Raw genomic sequence first — 22,178 nt, 5'->3', positions numbered from 1 at the left:
AACAAAAAGTATGTGTTGGACTTAGAGGGACCTCTATTTGTTTTGTTTTAATAAAAAAATATGTTGGTCAGATGTTTAGTCAGGGAACGCCGAATAATAATAATAATATTGCTACTTCTCAGCTCTATTGAGTGCTTACTGTGTGCTAGGTGTCATGACAAACACATTTATGTTATATCTCATTTGTTCTTTACAGCAAGTGCCTCTTTTCACAGAGGAGAAAACTGAAGTGTAAAGAGATTAAGGGATGCTCTTAGGGTCAAACTGTGGTGAGGGATGGGACAGGACCAGAGCCTACATTCAGTCATTTGTAGTGCAGCTGACTTCTACTTTGCCATACCTGTTGTAGTGTTTGTTTGTTTTTTAAAGGTTATGATTATTGCAGGGATCACAGACTCAAATGAATACAGGGCCAGGCAGGTAACAGAGATGTAGATGGAAGACAGTAAGGAGTGATGTTTAGGACTCATGAGTGCTTTTCTGAGCCAAAGACATTCAAACATTCAAATGTGGATTTGTTTAAAAGAAGGATCAAGGAATCTGTGGGCTCTTCACCCTCAGAAAGTCATCTCTCTTGGGGGGGGGGGGAGCTCGTTTATAGATTTTTCTCATTATTAACCCGATAATCATCCCTGGTGGCTTAGTGGTAAAGAATCTGCCTGCAGTGGAGGAGACCTGGGTTCCATTCCTGGGTTGGGCAGATTCCCTGGAGAAGGAAATGGCAACCCACTCCAGTATTCTTGCCTGGAGAATTCCATAGACAGAGGAGCTTGGCAGCCTACAGTCCATGACATCACAGAGTTGAAAATGACTGAGCAACTAATACACATCTAGCATAGAATGGTGTGTGTGTGTGTGTGCATGCCTAAGGATGTGATATGCTGAGAAATACTTGGGCTTTGGAAGTTTTAGACAGTCCTGGTTTGAATATAGGAACTGCTCTGGATTTTGAACAAATTATTTAGCTTCTCTGAATCTTGTTTCCTTCATCAGTCGAAGATAATAATTACCTAGAGGAGTTATTGAAAGATTTAGGAATAATATACATAGAGTTCTCAGGATGGTGCCTGGAACATACTGAACACACAGTAAGCAGCAGCTGTTGTTTTTATTAATATGTTTATTTTTATTGCTGGACTGTTAGTTCTTTGCAGGCAGCTCCTAAGTCATATACTATATATCCCCATCACTTAGCACAAACCTGACACTGCACACTACCTTTGCCAATTTGGTCATGCACAACTCTTAAATTCTTTTCAGTAAGTAATTACAGCCATCAAAATACTTGAGATGAACAAGAACGAGCTATTTCCCTACAAGCTTTCTTCCTCATTATAGTGAAAGTAAGCTCATATAAAATTTTACCACATATGAATATATTTATTAAATAAACTTTTAAATGCATGGAATAATTCATTCATTCTGCAGACTTGGGGAGGCTCATCTTTGTATCTTTTAGACACTAGAATATCACCTTCCTGGAAAGGTTCACTTGAGGCAGATAAGACAGTAATCCAAAGCAGGATCCATTTATCCTCACAATAGGCATCAGACAGCTAGAAATCTTCTGCTTCAAAGGCAAGACACAGGATCATTTAGGCTCAAGACTTTGGACCATATCCCTTCAGGGTCTTCCTGGATTCTTATATTCTGTTCATGCAAAGAAGAGTATGCTGCTGCTGCTGCTGCTAGGTCACTTCAGTCGTGTCTGACTCTGTGCAACCCCATAGACGGCAGCCCACCAGGCTCCCCTGTCCCTGGGATTCTCCAGGCAAGAACACTGGAGTGGGTTGCCATTACCTTTCCTAATGCGTGAAAGTGAAAAGTAAAAGTGAAGTCACTCAGTCATGTCCGACTCTTTGTGACCTCACGGACTGCAGTCTCCCAGGCTCCTTCTATGGGATTTTCCAGGCAAGAGTACTGGAGTGGGTTGCCATTGCCTTCTCCGAAAGAAGAGTATGAGTGTAAAAATATTCAGCTAATTTACTTATCTTAAATACTATTCAAAATACTATTCATACTGTTTTGTCAATGTATCTAATTTAGCATTCATAATGCTGATTATCAAACCTTTGATTGCACTAATCAAAACTCATTCCTGACATTCATTTATGGTAATTAAAAAGTCTGCAGTGTTTCTAGAGACATCAGTAACCTAAATGTTTACGGTAGACTGCTCTGACTTGTGGGCTTTGCTTCTGATTGAGATGATTATTTTGAGTCCAAACCCAAACTGTTGAGCCACAGTTCTCAATCAGGATGATTTTGCTACCAAAGAGACATTTGGCAATGTCTGGAGACATATTTGCTTGTTACAACTAGAGGAAGCATGCTATTGACATCTAATGTGTAGAGTCCATGGATGCTACTAAATTTCTAGCAGTGTCCAGGGCAGCTCCCTGTATCAAAGAATCATCTGGCCCCAAATATCATTAATGAGGAGTTTGAGAAACTCTGCTCTAGAGTGTAGCTTAAGCTGATTCACATGCTCTCATCCCATGACCTTGTCTATGATGCTGTATTTTAAAGTTAAATTACAGACTTTGTAACACTCACCACATAAATTGAGCAGTGAAGACTTGAAAGAATTTAGTAATTCATTGTAATATAACATTAATACTAATGTGTAGAAGGCTTGAATTCAGAGCCTAGTTATTTATTGCCTGTGGTAGACCCAGTAAATAACAAAGCCTATAAAAACTTTTTTAAAATGGTAAGTTTTGTTTTTTTTCACCTATGTAGGGATAGACTTCCATTGCCAAGGCAATTCCTATAAATTGCCATCTTAATGGACACTTGTGTGGCTGAGATCTTGGGCATTTAAATTTACTTAAGTACAACCAACATGCATTGAGGGCCTGCTATGAACCAGAGACACACTCTTGGGAAGGGTACAGCAAACCATAAAATAGTCTCTGATCTGAAGGAGTTTACAGAACAGTAGATGTCAGGCACAACATATCTTCAGCAAGGCCACCTGCAATTCTAATGTCCCTGTAGCCTGTGATTGTAGTCATGCCCACAGTTTACCTTAGTTTTACTTCATATGAAACCAGGCAGCTCCTTTCATTGCCTTTGGTCTTATTTCCATGTTGTCTGAGGCATCTAGACATCTGTATGTCTTGTCAAAGTACTACCAGATAGTAGTGGTATAACTGTATTTTATCAAAAAAAAAAAAGCAAAGTTAATTAAAATCCACAGGTTCAAGAGAAATAGACTCTTTGAAAAAGCAGATGTTTTAAAAGAAAGCTCAATAGTTTCACTTTATTGTGAACATATTATGTTCACTTCTCAATTTCTGGAAACAAGGAAATGATCGGTAGCATCATTGGCGCTGTTGGGGTCTCCAGTCTTTCCTTTTGCCTTTGGGTGGATCATCAGCATGTCTTAATTGATCACACTTACTAATGTGTCTTAGCATTTCCTAAGGAATGCTCTTACAACACCTGCCAACTGCTCCTCTATCCACCATTTCCCCTCATTGGAGATGGTACTCGAGGCTGTGTGGGTGGCTGCATAATTACTGACATGTCTGCGTGTAAGAATGTGGCCTGAAACATTCTAAACTTAGGAACTATTCAGATCAGACCTTGTGGATGTTGTTTTTGGACAGTGATAACTGTGGCATTCTTCAGAGTTTGTAAAATGAGCTCTGACATTGCCAGCCATAGATTCCAGCTTTAACCGCGATCTGTTCAATGAGTGGTCTGGAGAGCATTCATTCTTTTTACAACTTGAGTTCATTAATTATTATTTTTCAAATTGAGGTTTCACTTGGCTATAAGTAGATAATTTTATGGAAAAGGGTAAAAATTTGGTCACCTGGTGTGGAAGGGGGTGGTACAAACGGTAATCAAGTTTGAGATCAGTTGTAGGTTTAGCATTATATTAGCCAAGCATTAGAATTAGTTTCCCTTCAGCTGATTAAGTTACATGTCTGTTTGCTGAATAAACTTTGCAGAAATAGCAAAATTTGTCTCTATGTCACTTATAAATGATTTATTGTCTTTTTTATTTAACATTTTTATGTATCAATGGTATGTATTTTAAAAGTCCCAGCCAAAGTCTATATTCCAGCACTGTCTACCTTTTATATTCTTCTAGGCAGATCATTAAAAAAGAAAAAAAAAAAAAGGTGGGGGGAGGAGTGGTTCTACAGTACATAGTATAAAGAAATTTCTCAGGGATAATTTGCTTTTCTAAAACCAGTTTTATATGAATTCTCAAGGCATTTGCAAGTGTAGATTGGTGTCACGGAACATTATAATCCTAAACCAGAAAAACCATCATGGCTTCAAAGAGTCACAAAGATCATAGCTTTCCGTTCCAAAGCATAGGTGATATAGGCAATTAGCAGGCCTCTTTTTATTAAGATAAATAACTTGTGCAACTGAAGTTTTTGTACTGAATGGATACACTTTCTCCATTGTTTTAATAGCTACCCAAAATGGTAGCATGGTTATAAATGTATTCTAATCCTGGGCTTGGTTTAGAAGTTTCAGCTAAATGCATGTTATAGGGAAATCTTAGGTTTTTACTTCATGTGAGGTACAATAGAATGTAATCCAGTCCCCCATCCCATTTATACAAAATAACATAGTAGCAAAAGTAGCTAAGAATTAGATTCTTGCTATGCCTCTAAAGTAAAAACCCAGAGTTCTCTTTTATCTAGTTAAAAGTTTAGCACATACACTTCTGTATGCTTGTCTAGCATTTAAATCATCTCTTCAGTTTGAACCTTATTTCATTGTTTTTGGTAAAAGAATAATTCTTTTTGGATACAAATTGGATCTTTTTAGCCAAAGTATAAGTTTAGACCTGGTACACTTTTTCTTCTTCCTTATTGCCTCTGCTATGTCAGAGTCCATAGCAAATGCCACCATGAATAATAGTTGAGTAGGAAGCATGCCCTATTTCTTGCCTGCTTCCAAGTCTTTCCTAGATTTAGAATGTCTTTCTAACCAAAGGGCAGCCATGTGATGAATAAATTCATTTCAGTAGTCATTAGAGCTGTCTGTAGCTTGGCGGTTAGGCAGCTGTGACTAAGGTGAACTGGAGAGATTTTTTTTTCAAGTAGATGACAGATATATTGAGGTAGGTCTGTTGTTTCCATGTGACATCACTTGCGTTCCATTCAAATTGGGAGCCTGACAGTGCCTGATTGAGTGTGTCTAGGATTTAAGAGTTAGTTTAGTGTGGCTCCTAGTTGTGCTGGGTTTTTAGGTGGACTGATTTTGAGGTTCACAAGTTCAACCAGCATTTACGGGACACCCACTGTGTACTGAGTATTGGAAAATTGATGGCAAGTTGGAGATTTATCATTTGCTCTTTTTTATACTGGAATTTTCTGGGCCAAGTCTAAGTTTTGTTTTCTCTTTGCTTTCTCATAATGTAACTTCATAAACATTTTATTCACATCACCAAATTTTCTAGCATTTTCAGTAAGATACAAAGGAAAATCAAGCAATGTTTAGCTCTCTGATTAACAAGTCTCAGAGGATTTCTAGAGAACAAGTCATGTCAGGCAAAGTTGAGTGTCAGTGTGTGTGTATTTTAATAGAATTGCTCTGGAAATCAAAAAGGGAATCTAATACATGTAACTTACATAGCTTGTAGTAATATATTGAAACAGGGTCTCATGACATTTTGTTTTGAAACTTGATTAAACTTGGCCATAGAATGAGCACTGTCCCATTGAGTGACCACACACAGCGGGCCAAGGGAACACTGCAGAGTGACCAGCTGTCCCCCACCACTTCAGGTGGCAGTGGTTGGGAGTGGGCCTCAAGTACCAGGAGAAAGTTCTTCCTTTCTCAATGTCATGGTTAATCTAACAGTAAAAGTAGAATTTACCAGGTGTTATTAAACTGAGAGAAGCCCTTAACGGTGTGAAATGTTAAGAAATAGTAACCAGGAATGTTATTTTAGGTGAGCAAACTAAGTCTGAGAGAGGTAACTAGCCTGAGGTTGTATAGCTAGTAAGTAAGCATTACCAGCATTCAGGCTTAGTTCTGATAGACTCCAAATTCATATGATCATCTGTCATCTAGAATACTGTTAAGTCCTAGTTGCATTAATATATCAAAATTGTTATATATATTAATATATATCCTTTATATATTAAAATATATCCATTAATATATCAAAATTGTATCTTAAATAAATGCCTTTATTTTTGTTAATTTATGCCTTTTATGAATTATGCTTTCATAGTACTTTAATTCATTTTTAATAAGTTTATTGAGATATAGTTTACATATATACAATTCGCCCAGTTAAAGTGGACAACTTAATGATTTTTAGCATATTCAAGGGGTTCTACAGCTGTCACCACAGTCTATTTAGGACATTTTCATCCTCCCTAAAAGAAACCATGAGCAGTTACTTGCCATTTCCTCCTGTCCACCTCCTACCCCTCAGCCCTAAGCAATGTCCAACCTGCTGACTATGTTTATAGATTTGCCCATTCTGGACATTTCATATAAGTGGAATAATACAACATGAATAGTGTAAGATCATCACACACAGAAAAGACTGTCTTCTTTAACTCAGCATAATATTTTTAAGGTTTATTCATATAGTAGCATGTGTAAATACTCCTTTTCTTTTTATGCCTGAATAATAGTCCATTATACTGATATGCCACATTTAATTTATTTACTTATCAGTTGATGGACATTTGGTTTGTTTCTTTCTTTGGGCTATTATAAATAATGCTTCTACAAATATTTGTGAACAAGTTTTTTTAGTGGACATATATTTTCAGTTCTCTTGGGCATAAACCTAGAAGTGGCATTGCTAGGTCGTAGAGTAACTCAGTGTTTAACTTTTGAGGAACTGCCAATTGTTTTCCAGGGTGACTGTATCATATTCCCACTAGTAAGATATGAGGGTTCCCGTTTCTCCATATCCTTGCCAATGCTCGGTATTGCTCATCTTTTTACTTCTCTCATTTAATTATCATAATCCTATGAATTAGTCAAAGAAAAACATTCTTACTGATATTTTATAGATGTGTGTGTACTTTGCTCAGTCATGTCCAACTCTTTGCGATCCCATGGCCAGGCTCCTCTGTCCATATAATTTTCCAGTCAAGAATACTGGAGTGGGTTGCCATTTCCTACTCCATTTTATAAATAAAAGCTGCAAAGCAACAACCATTCAATGAAAAGCTCAGAATGGGTACAAATAGAGGGGAAGAAGTGAATCGATAAATGGGGCAGAAGCATGGATAGTTCAAAATAAATTATCCAAAAGTAATTTAAAAGTTTTTGCATCTGACACAGCTGTGATGGATGTGAGAGATCATATTTCCCACCCCTACATTTTGAAGGTGATGAAACTAGAGCCCCGGAAAGGGAAGTACATTGAACACTGACCTAAGCTATTTAGTAGGGAAGCCAGGACTAGAAGCTCTGTCTTCTTGGCTCCCAGGCCATTGCCTATTCCAGCACAGCCTGTTGCATTCTGCCCTGGGGGATGTATAAACTCATCCATATCATAGGAAAACTCCGTTTTCCTAACTCATTCATCCATGCTGACCTCTTATTAAAATAAGCCTATCTTAATTCGTATAGGTTATTGAAGGGCCAGTAAAGCTGAAACCTCCCATTGGGAAACTTCTGATAGAATTTGTTCCACATATTGCCTATGATGAAACTAATGTGCAGGCAGAAAGTTAATGCAGGCAATGTTACTTGGTGACGTTTCTTGGGTCAGATTGCTTGGGTGTGATTTCTGGCTCCCTCACTTAATCACTGCTTGACCCTTTCTGTAATTCTGTCTCCTTAGTTTTTTAAATGAGGATAGGTAGTGCTAGCGGTTAAAATCAAAACAAAATAAAAAAACCTGCCTGCCAATCCAGCAGACTTAAGAGGGGCAAGTTCGATCCCTGAATCAGGAAGATTCCCTGAAGGAAGGCATGGCAACCCACTCCAGTATTCTTGCCTGGAGAATCCTATGGACAGAGGAGACTGGCAGGCTACAAGTCCGTAGGGTCACACAGAGTCGGACATGACTGCAGCGACTTAGCACACACACACGCAGTATTAATATCTACCTTACAGAATCGTTCAGAGAGTGAAATGAGAGAATCCCTGTAAAGAGATTTAGCATAGTGCCTGGCTCCTGAAGACCCTCAATCAATGTTGACAATTATTATTACATACCATCAACTTGCTCAGACCACTGAAAACATTGTACTGTATGATTTTTAGAAAATCAATCCATCATTCCTTTTTAAAAATAACTTCCCTAAAGGAACAGGCCTAGGATATAGCTGTTTTCTAAAGTCTTCATAATTTGAGCTATATGGAATATGATTAAATTCCCTTTGTTAAGAGAAAAAATCATACTGTGTTAACTTCCCATCCTTTACACTGTGTGAATTGATTTCCTTTGTACTGTAATTTTGGGCAGAAGGCAACCTGGAAATTTCAACCTATGTTAAAAGCCCCAGTAATGGGAAATCCTAACTAAAGTACATGTGTGTATGCTAGGTCACTTCAATTGTGTCTGACTCTGTGCAACCCTATGGACTATAGCCTGCCAGGCTCCTCTGTCCATGGGATTCTCCAGGCAAGAATACTGGAGTGCATTGCCATGCCCTCCTCCAGGGCATCTTCCTGACCCAGGGATTGAATCTGTGTCTCTGCACTGGCAAGTGAATTCTTTACCACTAGTGCTACCTGGGAAGCCCACATATACTGTTACTGCTGCAATGTATTAGTCGTGTTTTTCCTCATGTCTTTATTTGATTATCGGGATAAGAACCCACTGGATTATTTTGTGGAGCCAACTGTATACATTTGTGTACCAGGGCAGAAAAAAGGTCATCCAACCGGGGGAATCCAAAGATAGGATTAATATCCCTGTCTTTCCCGTCCTGGTTCATGACCACAGGCAGTGTGCTCCTCTCAGTATTAAGTTCATCAGAGCTCTAAGCTTCTGTTTCCTCATCTGGGATAGGATCGATGATTTTGGTCTCAGAGGGTAATTATGAGGACCAAATGATAACCTCAGTATAACCGCACTAGCCCAGTGCCTGACCCACAGTTGAGGTTCAGTAAATGACAGCTAAACAGCAGTGTAATGGGGTTCTACATGCCACACATGAGATTTGGAGGCAGATTTGATGGTAAGTTTAGGTGGAGAAATTGGACAAGTCTGTGTTCACATAGTATGATTCATGTCTACTCTGCTGTTGCTGCTGCTGCTTTCCTGTAACCAATTTTAGAGCCTATCTTGGCAGCTAAAAGTATTTGGGATTAATTTCACACTCACTTTATGAGTTGAGCGTTTTCCTGCAAGCAGCTCCCTGGACCTCTGCCTCATTACTTTGGCATCAACTGATATGGCAGTTGGACAGAGATGTCCTTTGGGGTCTCCATTTTATTTGGAATCCGTCAATTTGAAAAAGCAAAACAAAGGCCATCAACACATTGTGCTTGAAATCATTAGCGTTCATTGTTTCCTAAACCCCTTCCTTTCTGTAGTTCTGTCGAACACCAGGGAACACACATCTTGTACAGTCAGTGATGGGTCCTGAAAAATCACTCTCCCTCAAATGTAAGCCCCAGCAGCTGGTTGGCCTCATTTCTCAGTTCCAGGTGAGCTGTAAGATCCTCTAGGCCCTGGTCAGACAGATCTAAATCTTGGTGGGTCTAGTTTTTCCATCCCCTTTTACTACGTTAATTCTGCTAAATTCATTTGGCTCTCGTGGAGCACAGAGTAAACTTGGCTGTTATGTGTAAGACTAAATTGAGAACATGGAGATCTGTTTAGTATTTCATGCTGGCCAGCAGGTCAGGAAGATTTTCCTTGGGGGTAATTTACATAAGGAATTGTTTATCCCATTTCTTTCCAATTTCTGTGACCATTTGGGGATAGCGGACTCTTTCCACAATGGCACAGAAATATATCCAGTGAGACTGAAACATAGAGAAATGATGCTTCTCTGGGATTGATGTATTTTGGGTCTTGCTCAGGAAAGATCCTGTGGCTTGGGCTGCTGTCTCACTGAGAAGTCATTCTTCCACCACAGCTGTGTTTAGCAAGTTGGGTGGGTCCACGAACTGACATGCTGTTACACTTAGTAAGAATTTTCCCTTGATAGTAAGGAACGTGCATAAAAGCCTCACTTAAGTCCCAGCAAATGCCCTAAATGTTTGCTACGATCCAGTGGCTACTTAGTGCACTGTCTCCGTGAGATAATGCCCACACTCAGAATACTCTGTGGCTTCCCAGTACCTGCACACTCTTCACCTTGACATTTTGCTTCCTCTGCGACGGTTGCCCAGATGATCTTTTTTGTCTCATCAAATGCTCTTCCCAAACTGGAATATTTGTTCCTTGCTAAACAAGCAGCCTCTACGTTTGTGTTTTAATACATTTGCTCAGGTTGTTTCCTTTCCTTTTAAAGCCCCTTTATCCAGTATCTGTTCTTGAGGACAAATTTCAGGCACGTCTTCTCAGTGGCATGCCAGTAACTATTTAACAACTGGCTGTCTGCGAGGAGCAGGGTGGGTGGGAAGCCTAACTTTATAACATTTGTTGATTTGCATGTTGTAAATACTTCCACCAAGGCTGATTTCAAGCTTCTAGTGTGAGGTCACTGAATATGGAGTGGGGAAGAACTGGGCATTAATCCCCACCCCCCGCCCCCATTGCAGAGTGTTTCCAACATACAAATGCAAGCAACATAAATAATCTCAAGGGCCTAGATAATAGTAAAATAATTAGAAAGTAATGCATTTTGACTATACTTTTGTTTTCCCGTAACTTGCCAAAGTTTCTATAATTTAATTTTTAGTAATGGCCATATTTAACACCTGGCTCACAAAATTCCTGAAAATTGAATAATCAGTCCTTTCTCCTGAACCTATAGGAGCTGGCTGAGCCCGTGGTGTCTGATTCTTCTTCTATCTTTTGCTTCCCAAGGCCCTCCGCATTCACTGGTAGTTAGGCACTTCTCTGAACCTATAAGGTGCTTCGGATCTCATGCAGACTTTAGAGTCTTCAACTTTGAATGGAGGTCTCTCATTTACTATGTGATGGTCAAACTGGCTACTTAAATTGCACTTCTCAGTGCACAATGAAAATGCAGGGCCCTTGTTAAAAGGTAGAAGAAAGTGCTGTTAAAACAGCTACTAAGATATAAAGATCTTTCCTTTCTTCAGTGGTCTCTCACACCTTCTGGTGGTGTTTTGAGTTTCTATTTAATGTCATTCCAAGTAAGGAAAAATTAAAATTTTAAATTGTTAGCATGAATTTTATGAGGAATCTTTATATTGTGTGATGGCAGTTTAAAATGCAAATATAAGAGCATTAAACTCTCTGAGTCAGTGAGCATATCTCCTCTGATCATGTGCATGCTCCATTATCCTCTGGACTTCACTTAAAAAGCACAGATTCAAAAATAAAATGGTTAAGAATTTTAAGACAGAGACAGCAGGGACTTAAACCAAGGGTGGAGCCCTTTTAAGCACAGGCGCAGTAGACACACCCTTCGTACAGTATTGGGCACATTCCTTACATCTGCCCAGCTTCAGGGGCCTCATCCATAAAATGGAGATCTTGCCAACTAAGTCTCAGTGGAGATGTGAGGATTGAAGGCGCTGATACCTGTGTGGCACAGAGCAGGTTGCTTGGCATACAGCTCATGCCAAATTAATTGGAGGGATTGTTGTTAATGTAATAATCATAACATTAGTGGCATTCTCCTCCTTAATAGTCTACTGGGCCTTCCCTATGTTGTCGATGTTTGCCTCCTTGACCTGGTTTAATTTCCTTTCTCCATTACAAACTCTTTGAAGATGGAGTTCTCTCTGTTGCCATTGAATTCCCTGTAGCACTTCCTGCAGATTCTTGCACATGCCTGGCACTCAGGAGGTGTTTATCACCTTGATCTTTGTGTGATTTGGACTTATTGACAGAAAGCATCTGTGTCATAATATTGATATGATGGCGCCCACAATGAAGCTTTATTAGTGCCATTCACAAGAAGAAAAAGAAATTAGACTCTGACAGAAGTTCATTGTAATCATGGTGAAGGTGGGGGAAGCAGATGACTCCAGGTGTTTTGGTTTAAGGAAAGTGGCCTCTCCATCTCTTTGCAGGGACTTCTTGAAGTAATGGGGAAGGGATGAGTTCCAAGCCTCGTTTGAGTTAAAGAGGCTCCAGGGATATTAACTCTGGCCCACAGTAATCTGTCCCTTAGCTAGCTTCTTTTGCACTTTACTTTCTGTTCTGCACAATTAGGACGTTATTGCCGGAATGCTTCTTTCCACTAATTGGTTGTGTATGTATGTTTTCTATCCAACAAATTATAAGATCCTCATGGGTTATAGCATATCATGTACTTTCAAAAGCCAATGAGAAGTAGCACAGTAGTAGGCACCCAGTAAGCAGTGTGCTTTATTGTTAATGCTGACCTTGGTCCAAACTCCCAGGGCTCCCTAGAGAGCTGAATGTGATGTGTGACTGCCTTTCATAACTCCTGCAAGCCCTCAACCAAGTGGCAAAGAATCCTGGTTTGTTTGGCTTTGTCAGGCAAGGGCCTTCGGGGTGCTTTGTCTTTCTCTAACCTACATCTCTTTTCCAGTGCCTCAAAGATGCTGTAAGGACTGTCCCCCTCTAGCCTTTCTCCTACATGGAATTTGGGAGACCACACAGCTGCAGACTGTATTTGTCTGAATGATGATTTTTTAAAATAGGCCCTTTGGGCCAGTGTCAGTAAGCCATGAAATATCACCAAATGGGTCATCTACATTAGACTTCTGAAACTCATCTGAGCTCTAGTCCCTTGAGCTGATGGGGACTTGTAGAAAGGAGCTTACAATACCTTGGCTTTTGCTATTCCTGTTCTGGGGGCTGTCAGACGACTTGAGCCTCTGGGCCAGTCAGTTCATTACTTTTAATGAGCACAAAATTCACCAAGACATTAAAATAAAATAAAACACCAATGGGCAGTCTTCAGTGTTCTATCCAGTTGTTACTTTAGTTCTTTTTTCCACAGGATTATTCAAGAGGATGAAGAAGAAAAAAAAAACCAATTCTGTTCACTCCTGCCAATTTTATCCTAAGTAGATTTGGCATTGTAAAGCTAATACACCCCGAACATTTTTTTTTTTTTTCTTTCAGGTCCCTGTGGGCTGGTACCTGACATTTGTGTTAAAAATGACATTGCTTGACTGGTCAAATGTTTGAAAATTGTCTCCTTTTTAAATGTAATCAAGAAATATTGGCTATTCCAACACCATGTAACATATAAAAAATAATAGAGGAAGACAGTTACTTTCTGAAAAGGGTAAATCAAGTTATTATTTTAAATCCCAAGGTAAATGCAGCTACTCTGATAAGAATTTTTTAAATCGATCAGTCTCAGTAGTCACTACTAGTAAACGCTGTAATAACTGTGTTAGAGGCTTCTTATATTATCATGTACTATTATCATATACCGTAGAAAGTGAACCAGTGTTGAGGTAGACACTGAACAATGTTCCCATTAAGATGATTTCATGGATATTTTCATCTCTTGGCCATATGGATTTGGAATTACTTTGGGTACTTTTTTTTAAAGAAGGAAGCGAAAGATGAATGATAACTTTTATTACTCAACATACCTTGTGTTTGTGGAAGACAAAGTTCATCAAGTTGTTTTAAAGAAAAATAAGAGTGTGCCAAATGTAATTTGTTGAGGGCTCAAGAATTGTGAAATTATCCCTAACTGAAGTTTGTAATTTCTACAGGTAATCGCTCTAGCAGATGCAGTAGAGGAAAACCAAGACAATCTGTTCCAGTCATTCACCAGGCTGAAAAGTGCCACCCATTTGGTGATTCTGCTGATCGGGCTGTGGCAGAAGCTCAGCGCGGACCAGATTGCTATTCTGGAAGCGGCATTTCTGCCACTGCAGCAGGACACTCAGGAATTGGTAAGGACCCACAGGCCTGCAGTGGTAACAGCCAGCGTTATTGGAAAGATTGTGGTTTTATAAAGAGACCACATGGCTATCGTGTTTTTTAAGGTATCAAATGAAAGCTTGGTTTTGTTTTGTTTTGTTTTTATCCAAATTCTGTTTTCCTTTTCTTCAAACCATAATGTCAAGTAAAGGCCTTTTTTTTTTTTTTCCTAGAGATGTTTAAAAAATAGGTATATGGTCCATTTTTATGTGGTATCCAGTCTATTTTTTTTTTAATATGTTCTTCAGTCACTTAGGAGCCAGGGAAGTAGTCATTTGACCACCAGAGTGATGGCAGGAAGCCTTCAGATTAGCTAACCCTTTCCTTTTCCGCCAGGGAAAACAGTTCAGCCATTTTATTTGCTCAGTGTTCTTAAATGTAAGTGTCACTTTAAGAGAGAGAGAACTGAGATAGCCTTGCTGAATTGCAGGGGTACTTTGTTACATTTATAAAGTTCTTTTTTTTAATACATAGTTCTTTATATGTAATTTATAAACTCTTTTATTCTTGATCCTATGAATAGGCAGTTTAGAACAAAAAGGGGAAAAATTGGCATATGTATTTGGAGTTTTTGGTGAAGGATAATATAAACAGAATATCTTAGTTGCCTTGAACCATTGAGGTACATGACCACTAGATGCCATTATTGCATGCTTTTATTTACAATGAAATAACATACTTGGAAATTAGAGACCCTTGAACTTATTTTTTTTTGTATTTTGAAATGGAGGAAACCATTTCAAGAAAAAAGTCATTTCATATCCATTTTTAAACTCATGTGAAAACATGGTACTAAAGATAATAGTACTAAAACTGAAATTTTGGTCCCACATTTTAAGTGTTTTACAAGGATTATCTCATTTAATCTTAAACATGGACCTATAATATGTTTTCATCACCATTTTACATATGGGAAAATTTAGGTTTTGAGAGCCTAAATTTTGAGAAAATTTAGGCTTTCTGATGCTTGTGGGTAGTAGAGTTTGTATCAAAGTCTCTCTGCTTCCAAAGACATGTTTTTAACTTATATACTATATTTTAGCAAAGTCATGAGCATGATTTTGAAAATCTCAAGCTTTGTCAGTTGAGTCTGATTTTCTCCAGTTGGGTCAAAGGATTGTCAGAGTGGAAAAAAGAAATCAAGGTACATTTTGTATTCTAAACAAAGCAGTAAAAAGAAATTAGAAAAAAAATTAGCATTCCCATTTTTTTAGGTTGATAAAATTACATCTAAAATAGGCCTTTGAGGAGCTAGAAATATACACTGTAATAATAGAAAGTAAACAATAGAATGGTTAGCATTATATTAATAAAATACTAGCTATCACTTAAAAAATGTTCATCTATTAATTTTTGGCTGTTCTGGGTCTTTGTTGCTGCATGGACCTTTCGGCAGTTGTGGGGAGCAGGGGCCACTCTCTAGTTGCGGCGCGTGGGCTTCTCATTGTGGAGGCATCTCCTGTCGCGGGGCACAGGCTCTGCAGCTCACAGGAATCAGTGGTTGTGCAGTGTGGGTTCAGCGGTAGTGGTCCCTAGAACACAGGCTCAGTAGTTGTAGCATAGGGGCTTAGCTGTTCCTCGGCATGTGGGATCTTCCTGGACCAGGGATTACATCTGTATCTCCTGCATTGGCAGGTGGGTTCTTTACCACTTAGCCACCGGAAAAGCCCTCACTATCACTTATGAACTCAGATTTAGTAGTCAAAAAGACTTGAGTGACCTCAGATCCTGGTTCTACCACTTAATGGCACAGGCCTTCTGGTCAAGTTTCTTAACCGATCTAAATCTCTGCTTCTATCGCTGTAAGATGGAAACCACTATGTTACCTGACCAGTAAGTTGTGATAAGAATTAAATGAGATAGTTGGATAGAGTGCTCATCATCATTGGAAGTGGTTTGTCTACTTTAAGTATATTATTTTTTTTTCTTTTTAAGTATGTTATTTATAGTCTTCACTAAAGCCAGGCAAGGTAGATATTACTACCTTTTCATAGTGATTTGTCTCCTCAACTACACTTGAGGGCAGAGATTATATCTTACTTATTTTTTCTGTTCTTAGTGCACAGTTCTCTGGCACAATGCTTGACCATAGTGCAGTCAATATTTGTTAGGTGAATGAATGGCAATGAGGGTGAAACTAACAAGAGTGACTTGGCAGAACAGATGCACTAGATTGAATCTGAAGCAGGGCAGGGCCATCTGCACAATGTCCGGGGCTAAGTGTAAAATGAAAATGCAGATCCATTGTTCAAGAAAGTAGGAAAAAAAAGCTAACGTGCTGTTTAAACAGGTACTAAAAACATGGTTTTTTTAGTTTCTGCATTCTCTCTCTCATGATATTTTTTGCTTGTTAATTACGTATGTTGTCCTAAACAAAGAAAAATTTGAAGAATCACCACAGTTATACAATTTGTATTTCATGGCTTTTGCATGCATGTGTATTTCACTCTTACAGAGCCATAGAATCACTGCACAAAACTTAAGCTTCTTTATTTCCCTTCTTAACCTATGCACACCTTCCAACATTCCGTGCCTTCAGCTTCCTGTTGAGTAAGGAAGGGCTGAAGGAGGAGGAACTCTGTGTCACTCTCCTACCCTTTCCTTCTGTGTTATCCGTCTCAGTGTAAGTCATTCAATAACATAGGGAAGTAACAGGAGTCTAGCGAGTTTCCTTAGTCATTCCTGTTTCTTTGCATCTATTGCCTCTTTTTTCATTCCACGCAAGTTCTGGTTCAAATGAAAAGCCTCTCGGGACTGTCAGTTCCTTCTTTTAATCAGCCCAGATGGAACAGGCCTTCCTCCTCCTTACCTCCAGTCTCCGTGAACTCCCACTCACCCTGGGGCCACAGGGATTCTGAGCTACAGGGCTGCATGTGAAGCGAGGAAAGGAGGAAGGAGGCATGCATATTACACACATCCTCCCTTCTCACACATGCTTCATTGTCTCATCAGACTTCACTTACAAAGCACAAATTCAAAGATAAAATTATTAAGAATTTCAAGATGGTGGCAACAAAGCATTAAACTGATTGTGAGGCCCTATGCAATTATACAGCTTGCATGCTCCTGAAGCTGGCTCTTAGGGCAGGAAGAATTCCCTAGAAATAAACATTCTCAAATGTAGGAATTGAGTCTTGAGAGAGACTATAGTATTTCTGACTCTAGAGATCTTTAAGCACAGCATTTATTGGGAGTATGTAAGTATGCTCGGAGGCGGTGAATGGACTTCTCAAAGCCACTTTCTGCCCTGTCTCTGTATTGTCTGCTGTCATACCTCCCAGAACATTACTTCAACTTTCTTCTGAATTTGGTGAGATTAGAAGGTGTGTATGCTTGTTATGTCTGTTGAAGTCATTAATGAGACAAGACATTTGATAAAAACATAACTTGGAGAAGAATAGATCAAAAAAGACACTTTAGTATTGCTTGTTATGTTCTTCATCTTTAATTAGGTTGTGGTATTCACTTTGGACTTATACTGTTGAGACAGCTTATATATCTTGAGAAAAAAAGGAATCCTTTTTCATTCTTTAAGACGTATGCATGCCGTATGTGGTTTTGACATGCTAGTTCACAATCCCCCATGTTATGCCTTTAGACCTCACAAATAAATGTTATGTGATGGGTATCCCGCTGAGATGTGAAAATGAAATATGCAAACCTGAAATAACTTGGAAGGAGGGTGAGGTGGGGAAGAAAGGAGTCTCTGACCAGAATGTTGAAAATATATCCCATATTGAAGTTATTATGATACCACAAAAATCTGAATGCAATTTAGACGGTTTGGTTGAGGTTGGAGGGCAGAGTACATGTATGAGGGGGAGAACTTTAGACATGTGGGCAACATTTTCAGAAGAGCCTCTCTCTCAGTTCAAGGTCAGATGTCCCCACAGTGTGTGAGCGGTAGGAGAAAGTGCTCAGAAGATGTTCTATTTACAGTTCAGATAGCACTGCATACTGGTTTGTTGTATTGTCATTTAGATGGCATGTGTCACAAGGCAGGCTAAATGCCATGGTCAACTCTGGAATATTTTCTTCTTAATAGCCTCAGATTCACAAAGCAAAAATATTTAGAATCATTCTTTCTAATGAAAAATAATGTTCTTTGCACTATATTATCTGTATTAAAAAATGCCATCCCTTTTGGAAAAGAATTAATCTTTGTTTTCTCTGATCTGTCTCTTTTTTAATACTTTTCCATTTTTTCCACTTCTCAATACTTTCGGGGGGCAAATAAATGCTGGTGTTGCAGACTATTATACATGATTTTTTTAAGGTGCTGAAAGTTATATATGCCAAATGTGTTTTTGTAGGGATACTTCCTATCTCTTAAAAAAAACCAAAACAGTAAATGTTCTATTTGGTGTCTCCAAAAAGAGCTCTTAAACTCAGTTCCATCTGTGGATTGGATAATGTGGTATTATCCCTTCTGTCATCCTGTGATGATGGAGAGGTTTTTGCCTAAAATAATGTTCTATCAGAGTACCTATTAGGGAAATTCTAGCATGATTTATTTTCTTACTTTTGTGAAGATATTTCAGAATATTTAAATTCTCAAATTAAATTTAAATCCTCTACTGACCCTCTGTCTACTTGAAACTCTATGAAAAATACAATCTCTATTTAGGTCAATGTGTTATTTCTTTGAGTCTAAGAGAGTGTTTAATTGTGATATCACACACATTTCCCTTCCATGATGCTGCATAGAAGCCAAAAGCTGAAAAATTGCACATACCTCAGGATTGGCTTAAGAGGAAAAGTCTTATATCCAGTCCACTTATTATCCATTTATTCATTCAATGAACAGTTACTGAGACCTGCTGTGTTTCAGGTACTGTTCTAGGCACTGAGCATGCCTTAAGAAACCAAATAGACTTAGTACCCATCCTTTGTGGATTTACTTCAGCATTACAAGGAAGCATATTCTAGCCCTGTGCAGCCATTGGCTATCTAACATGACAGCCACTTATCATATGTAGCTATTTAAACTGAAATTTAAGTAAATTATAATGAAATAAAATTAAAATTTCAGTTTCTCAGTCACACTAGCTGTATTTCAATTGCACAATAGCCATATGTGGTGAGTGGCTATCACACTGGAGAGTGTAGATATAGAACATCTCCATCATGCCTGAGGTTTCTGTTGCATGGCACTATCAGTCATTAAGAGAGAATTAAGAGAGAAAGGGTCAGTTGAGTTAAGAACTTAAGCATATTTTAACAAATTAGTGAAAGCAGGGTAGACCACTGACATATAGTTATGCCATGGTGTTTGCATTAGCAGCCCTTATTTCTGGTGTTATGGGATCAGCCTGGTCATATGCACAATAACCAGATATTCTCCTAGGAACAAGAAAGTCGTCTGGGGAGATGTGTGCATTTGCACAATGAAGAGGCAAGAATCTGCTACAAGGGCTGCTATACCCCCTTCATATGGCCTTGGTAGATGTTATAATCATCATGCACTCTTTCCTGTTGAGTTGACACCTGGATTCAGAATTTTTTAAACACAGCATTCTAGGTAATGATCTTCCCCAATGGCGCAGCCAGCAGAGAATCTGCCTGCAACGCAGGAGACACAGGTTCAATCCCTGAGTCTGGAAGATCCCCTGGAGGAGAACATGGCAACCCATTCCAATATTCTTGCCTGAAAAACCCTATAGACAAAGGAACCTGGCAGGCTACAGTCCTAAGGGTTTCAAACTGTCAGACATGACTGAGTAACTGAATATACACACAGGTAGTTACTATCAATTGGAGTTGTTATGTGGATGAATCCTTTTTGCCATTCCTAATCTCTGTATAAATCTGCTTCTCATTTTCCTAGTAAACAGCTTAGATGACTAAGATTTTGTAAGATGAAGTCCAGCAGATGGCAGGAAAACATGAAGGAGCAGCACATTTTCAGATGGCTGTCTCATACTTCTTCTACTGTAAATGTTCATGTGTTCTACCTGATTCCAGAAGAAGCTCTAAAGAAAAGAGCAACAGAGCACTGGTTTGGGGACCTGATTGTGTACAATCCTGAAAATGGAGAGAATATTGGCATGTTGCATAGCATCTTTGCTGACTTTTTCTTTTCTTTCAAAGTGCTTTTAATATCTGTAGTAGATGTCATCTACTATTTGAAAAAGAAAAGCTTTATTATGTTCTTTAGGGCTTAATAGTTACCTTCCCTAGTACTGATGTTTGAAATCCTCTGGGAAAGTTAAGATGGAAATTTACATCAGTCAAGGAAGGAGATTTGGACCTTCAGCCTTACTTTTTGATTGATTATTCCTGGTACAAACTGATATGGAAAGAGAAACTTATTTTTAACATTTTCAACATGGTTCATGTGAGAAAACAGATGTTTATAATAGGAAATCCTATTGTGCAGAGGGACTTATCAAGACTTACTTGCAAGGCCTGAAGACTTCTACGTCACAGGTCAGATTTGATGTAAGGGCCATTGTCCCTCCTGTCTGGATTGAGTGATGACTGCGATGGCTAATCATTACTATTATTAATGACCCTTTCTTAAAAGGCAAACAAAAGGAGGAAGTCTGGTGTCAGTATCAAGCCGGCCTTTATGACTGCTCAAGTATCATCACAAGTATAACTGTCTATGGGAACATAGTGCAGAAAGTAAATATTTTGCTAATTCCCATGATCTTAGCCAGCAAGATAAACATGAAAGAATTAGTTTTGTGTTCATAATGGCTGCATTCTCTGCCTTGTTACTAGTTAGATGCAACTGGTGTTATGTAATGGAATATTTGACATCCCTAGAGTTGAATATAATGTATCTTAGAGCTTTTCTGATGAACTGTTTGCTGTTTTAAAAATTGAAATAGTTGAAGTACGTCAGATTAGGAGCCAAGAGAATACATTTACAAATGGTGATGTATAATTTTTTAATCTTTCCTTGTGTATATCAAATATGAAACAATGCTTTCATGGACACATTTAACATTATTCATGCATTTAAAAATAAAGAGACCAAGCAAGTGACCAAAAAATTATTTGAAGCTCGACCTTCACTGTATGCCACCTCAAATTCTTTGTGAAATAAGGTGTGAATTAAATATGAAAGAGAAAGTGGCTCAGGCGTGTCCAACCCTTTGCGACTCCATGGACTGTTTAGTCCATGGAATTCTCCAGGCCAGAATGCTGGAGTGGGTAGGCTTTTCCTTCTCCAGGGGGTCTTCCCAACCCAGGTCTCCTGCATTGCAGGCGGATTCTTTACCAACTGAGCCACAAGGGAAGCCCAAGAATACTGGAGTGGGTAGCCTATCCCTCCTCCAGCAGATCTTCCCAACCCAGGAATCCAACCAGGGTCTCCTGCATTGCAGGCAGATTCTTTACTAACTGAACTATGAGGGAAACCCTCATATTAAATATAATACTTAAATATAAATACTCAAAATAAGTAAAACTCCTACTACCACAATGAGGACAGTAATGATCATCACCATCCTCATAATGCTTACCAATTTGTTTCCTCCTGGAAGTATAGTCAAATTAATTTAATTTACTTGAAATGTGTGTGTGTGTGTGTGTGTGTGTGTGTGTGTGTGTGCACGCACTTAGTTGTGTCTGACTCTGTGATCCCATGGACTGCAGCCCACCAGGCTCCTCTGTCCATGAAATTTTCCAGGCGAGAATACTGGAGTGGGTTGCCATTTCCTACTCCAGAGGATATTTGCAACCTGGGAATCGAACATGCATCTGTTGCATCTCTTGCATTGGCAGGCAGATTCTTTACCACTGTGCCACCTGGGAAGCCCTTAAAATACTCAAAAAAAAAAATGCCTTTACTCTACCCAACTTGAATGTACTAATTACAAAGAGATGATTTAGCCATTTCTGGGACATTGCATTCTTTTAGAAATGTACCCATGAAAATTGGTGACCCTTTCCTCTAAAACGGGTGTTCCCTCTGTGCTGTAACCACATGTAGAGCTGCACCTCTGGGTTTAGTCAGTACCCTGTTGTGACTGTTGTTCTTTTGGAAATGTTTCTGAGAACCGCCCCTTGACTTGCATCCTTGTCATTCTACCTGGCTTTCTGCGGTGGCATTTGAAGTAGCCCTTCTTCCCTGTTTCTGCGTTGGTGTGCCCTACACATCTCTGCAAGACTCAGCCCTATGTTCTTCTGTCACACACCTGCTTACATACTTTCCATGGTTCTCTTTGCCCCTGGTTGAGTTTGAATTCCAGTTCCAGATATTCAGGAT

At 39.0% G+C, this 22,178-nt stretch overlaps 1 protein-coding gene across 4 annotated transcripts in view; it reads left to right on the top strand.

Moving 5' to 3' along the window:
* The window catches only part of BBS9 (Bardet-Biedl syndrome 9), a 446,238-nt gene that overhangs the window by 350,914 nt on the left and 73,146 nt on the right, over positions 1-22,178 (top strand). For all 4 annotated transcript variants that reach the window (XM_043873466.1, XM_043873465.1, XM_043873464.1 and 1 more), the window contains one exon: positions 13,750-13,932. In XM_043873466.1, coding sequence (XP_043729401.1) covers positions 13,750-13,932 — 183 coding nt within the window. The remainder of the gene's footprint in view (positions 1-13,749; positions 13,933-22,178) is intronic.

This window comes from Cervus elaphus, chromosome 18 (assembly GCF_910594005.1).
Source record: "Cervus elaphus chromosome 18, mCerEla1.1, whole genome shotgun sequence".
In the NCBI taxonomy this organism is placed as follows: domain Eukaryota; kingdom Metazoa; phylum Chordata; class Mammalia; order Artiodactyla; family Cervidae; genus Cervus; species Cervus elaphus.
This window is presented reverse-complemented; position numbering and strand designations above follow the sequence as displayed.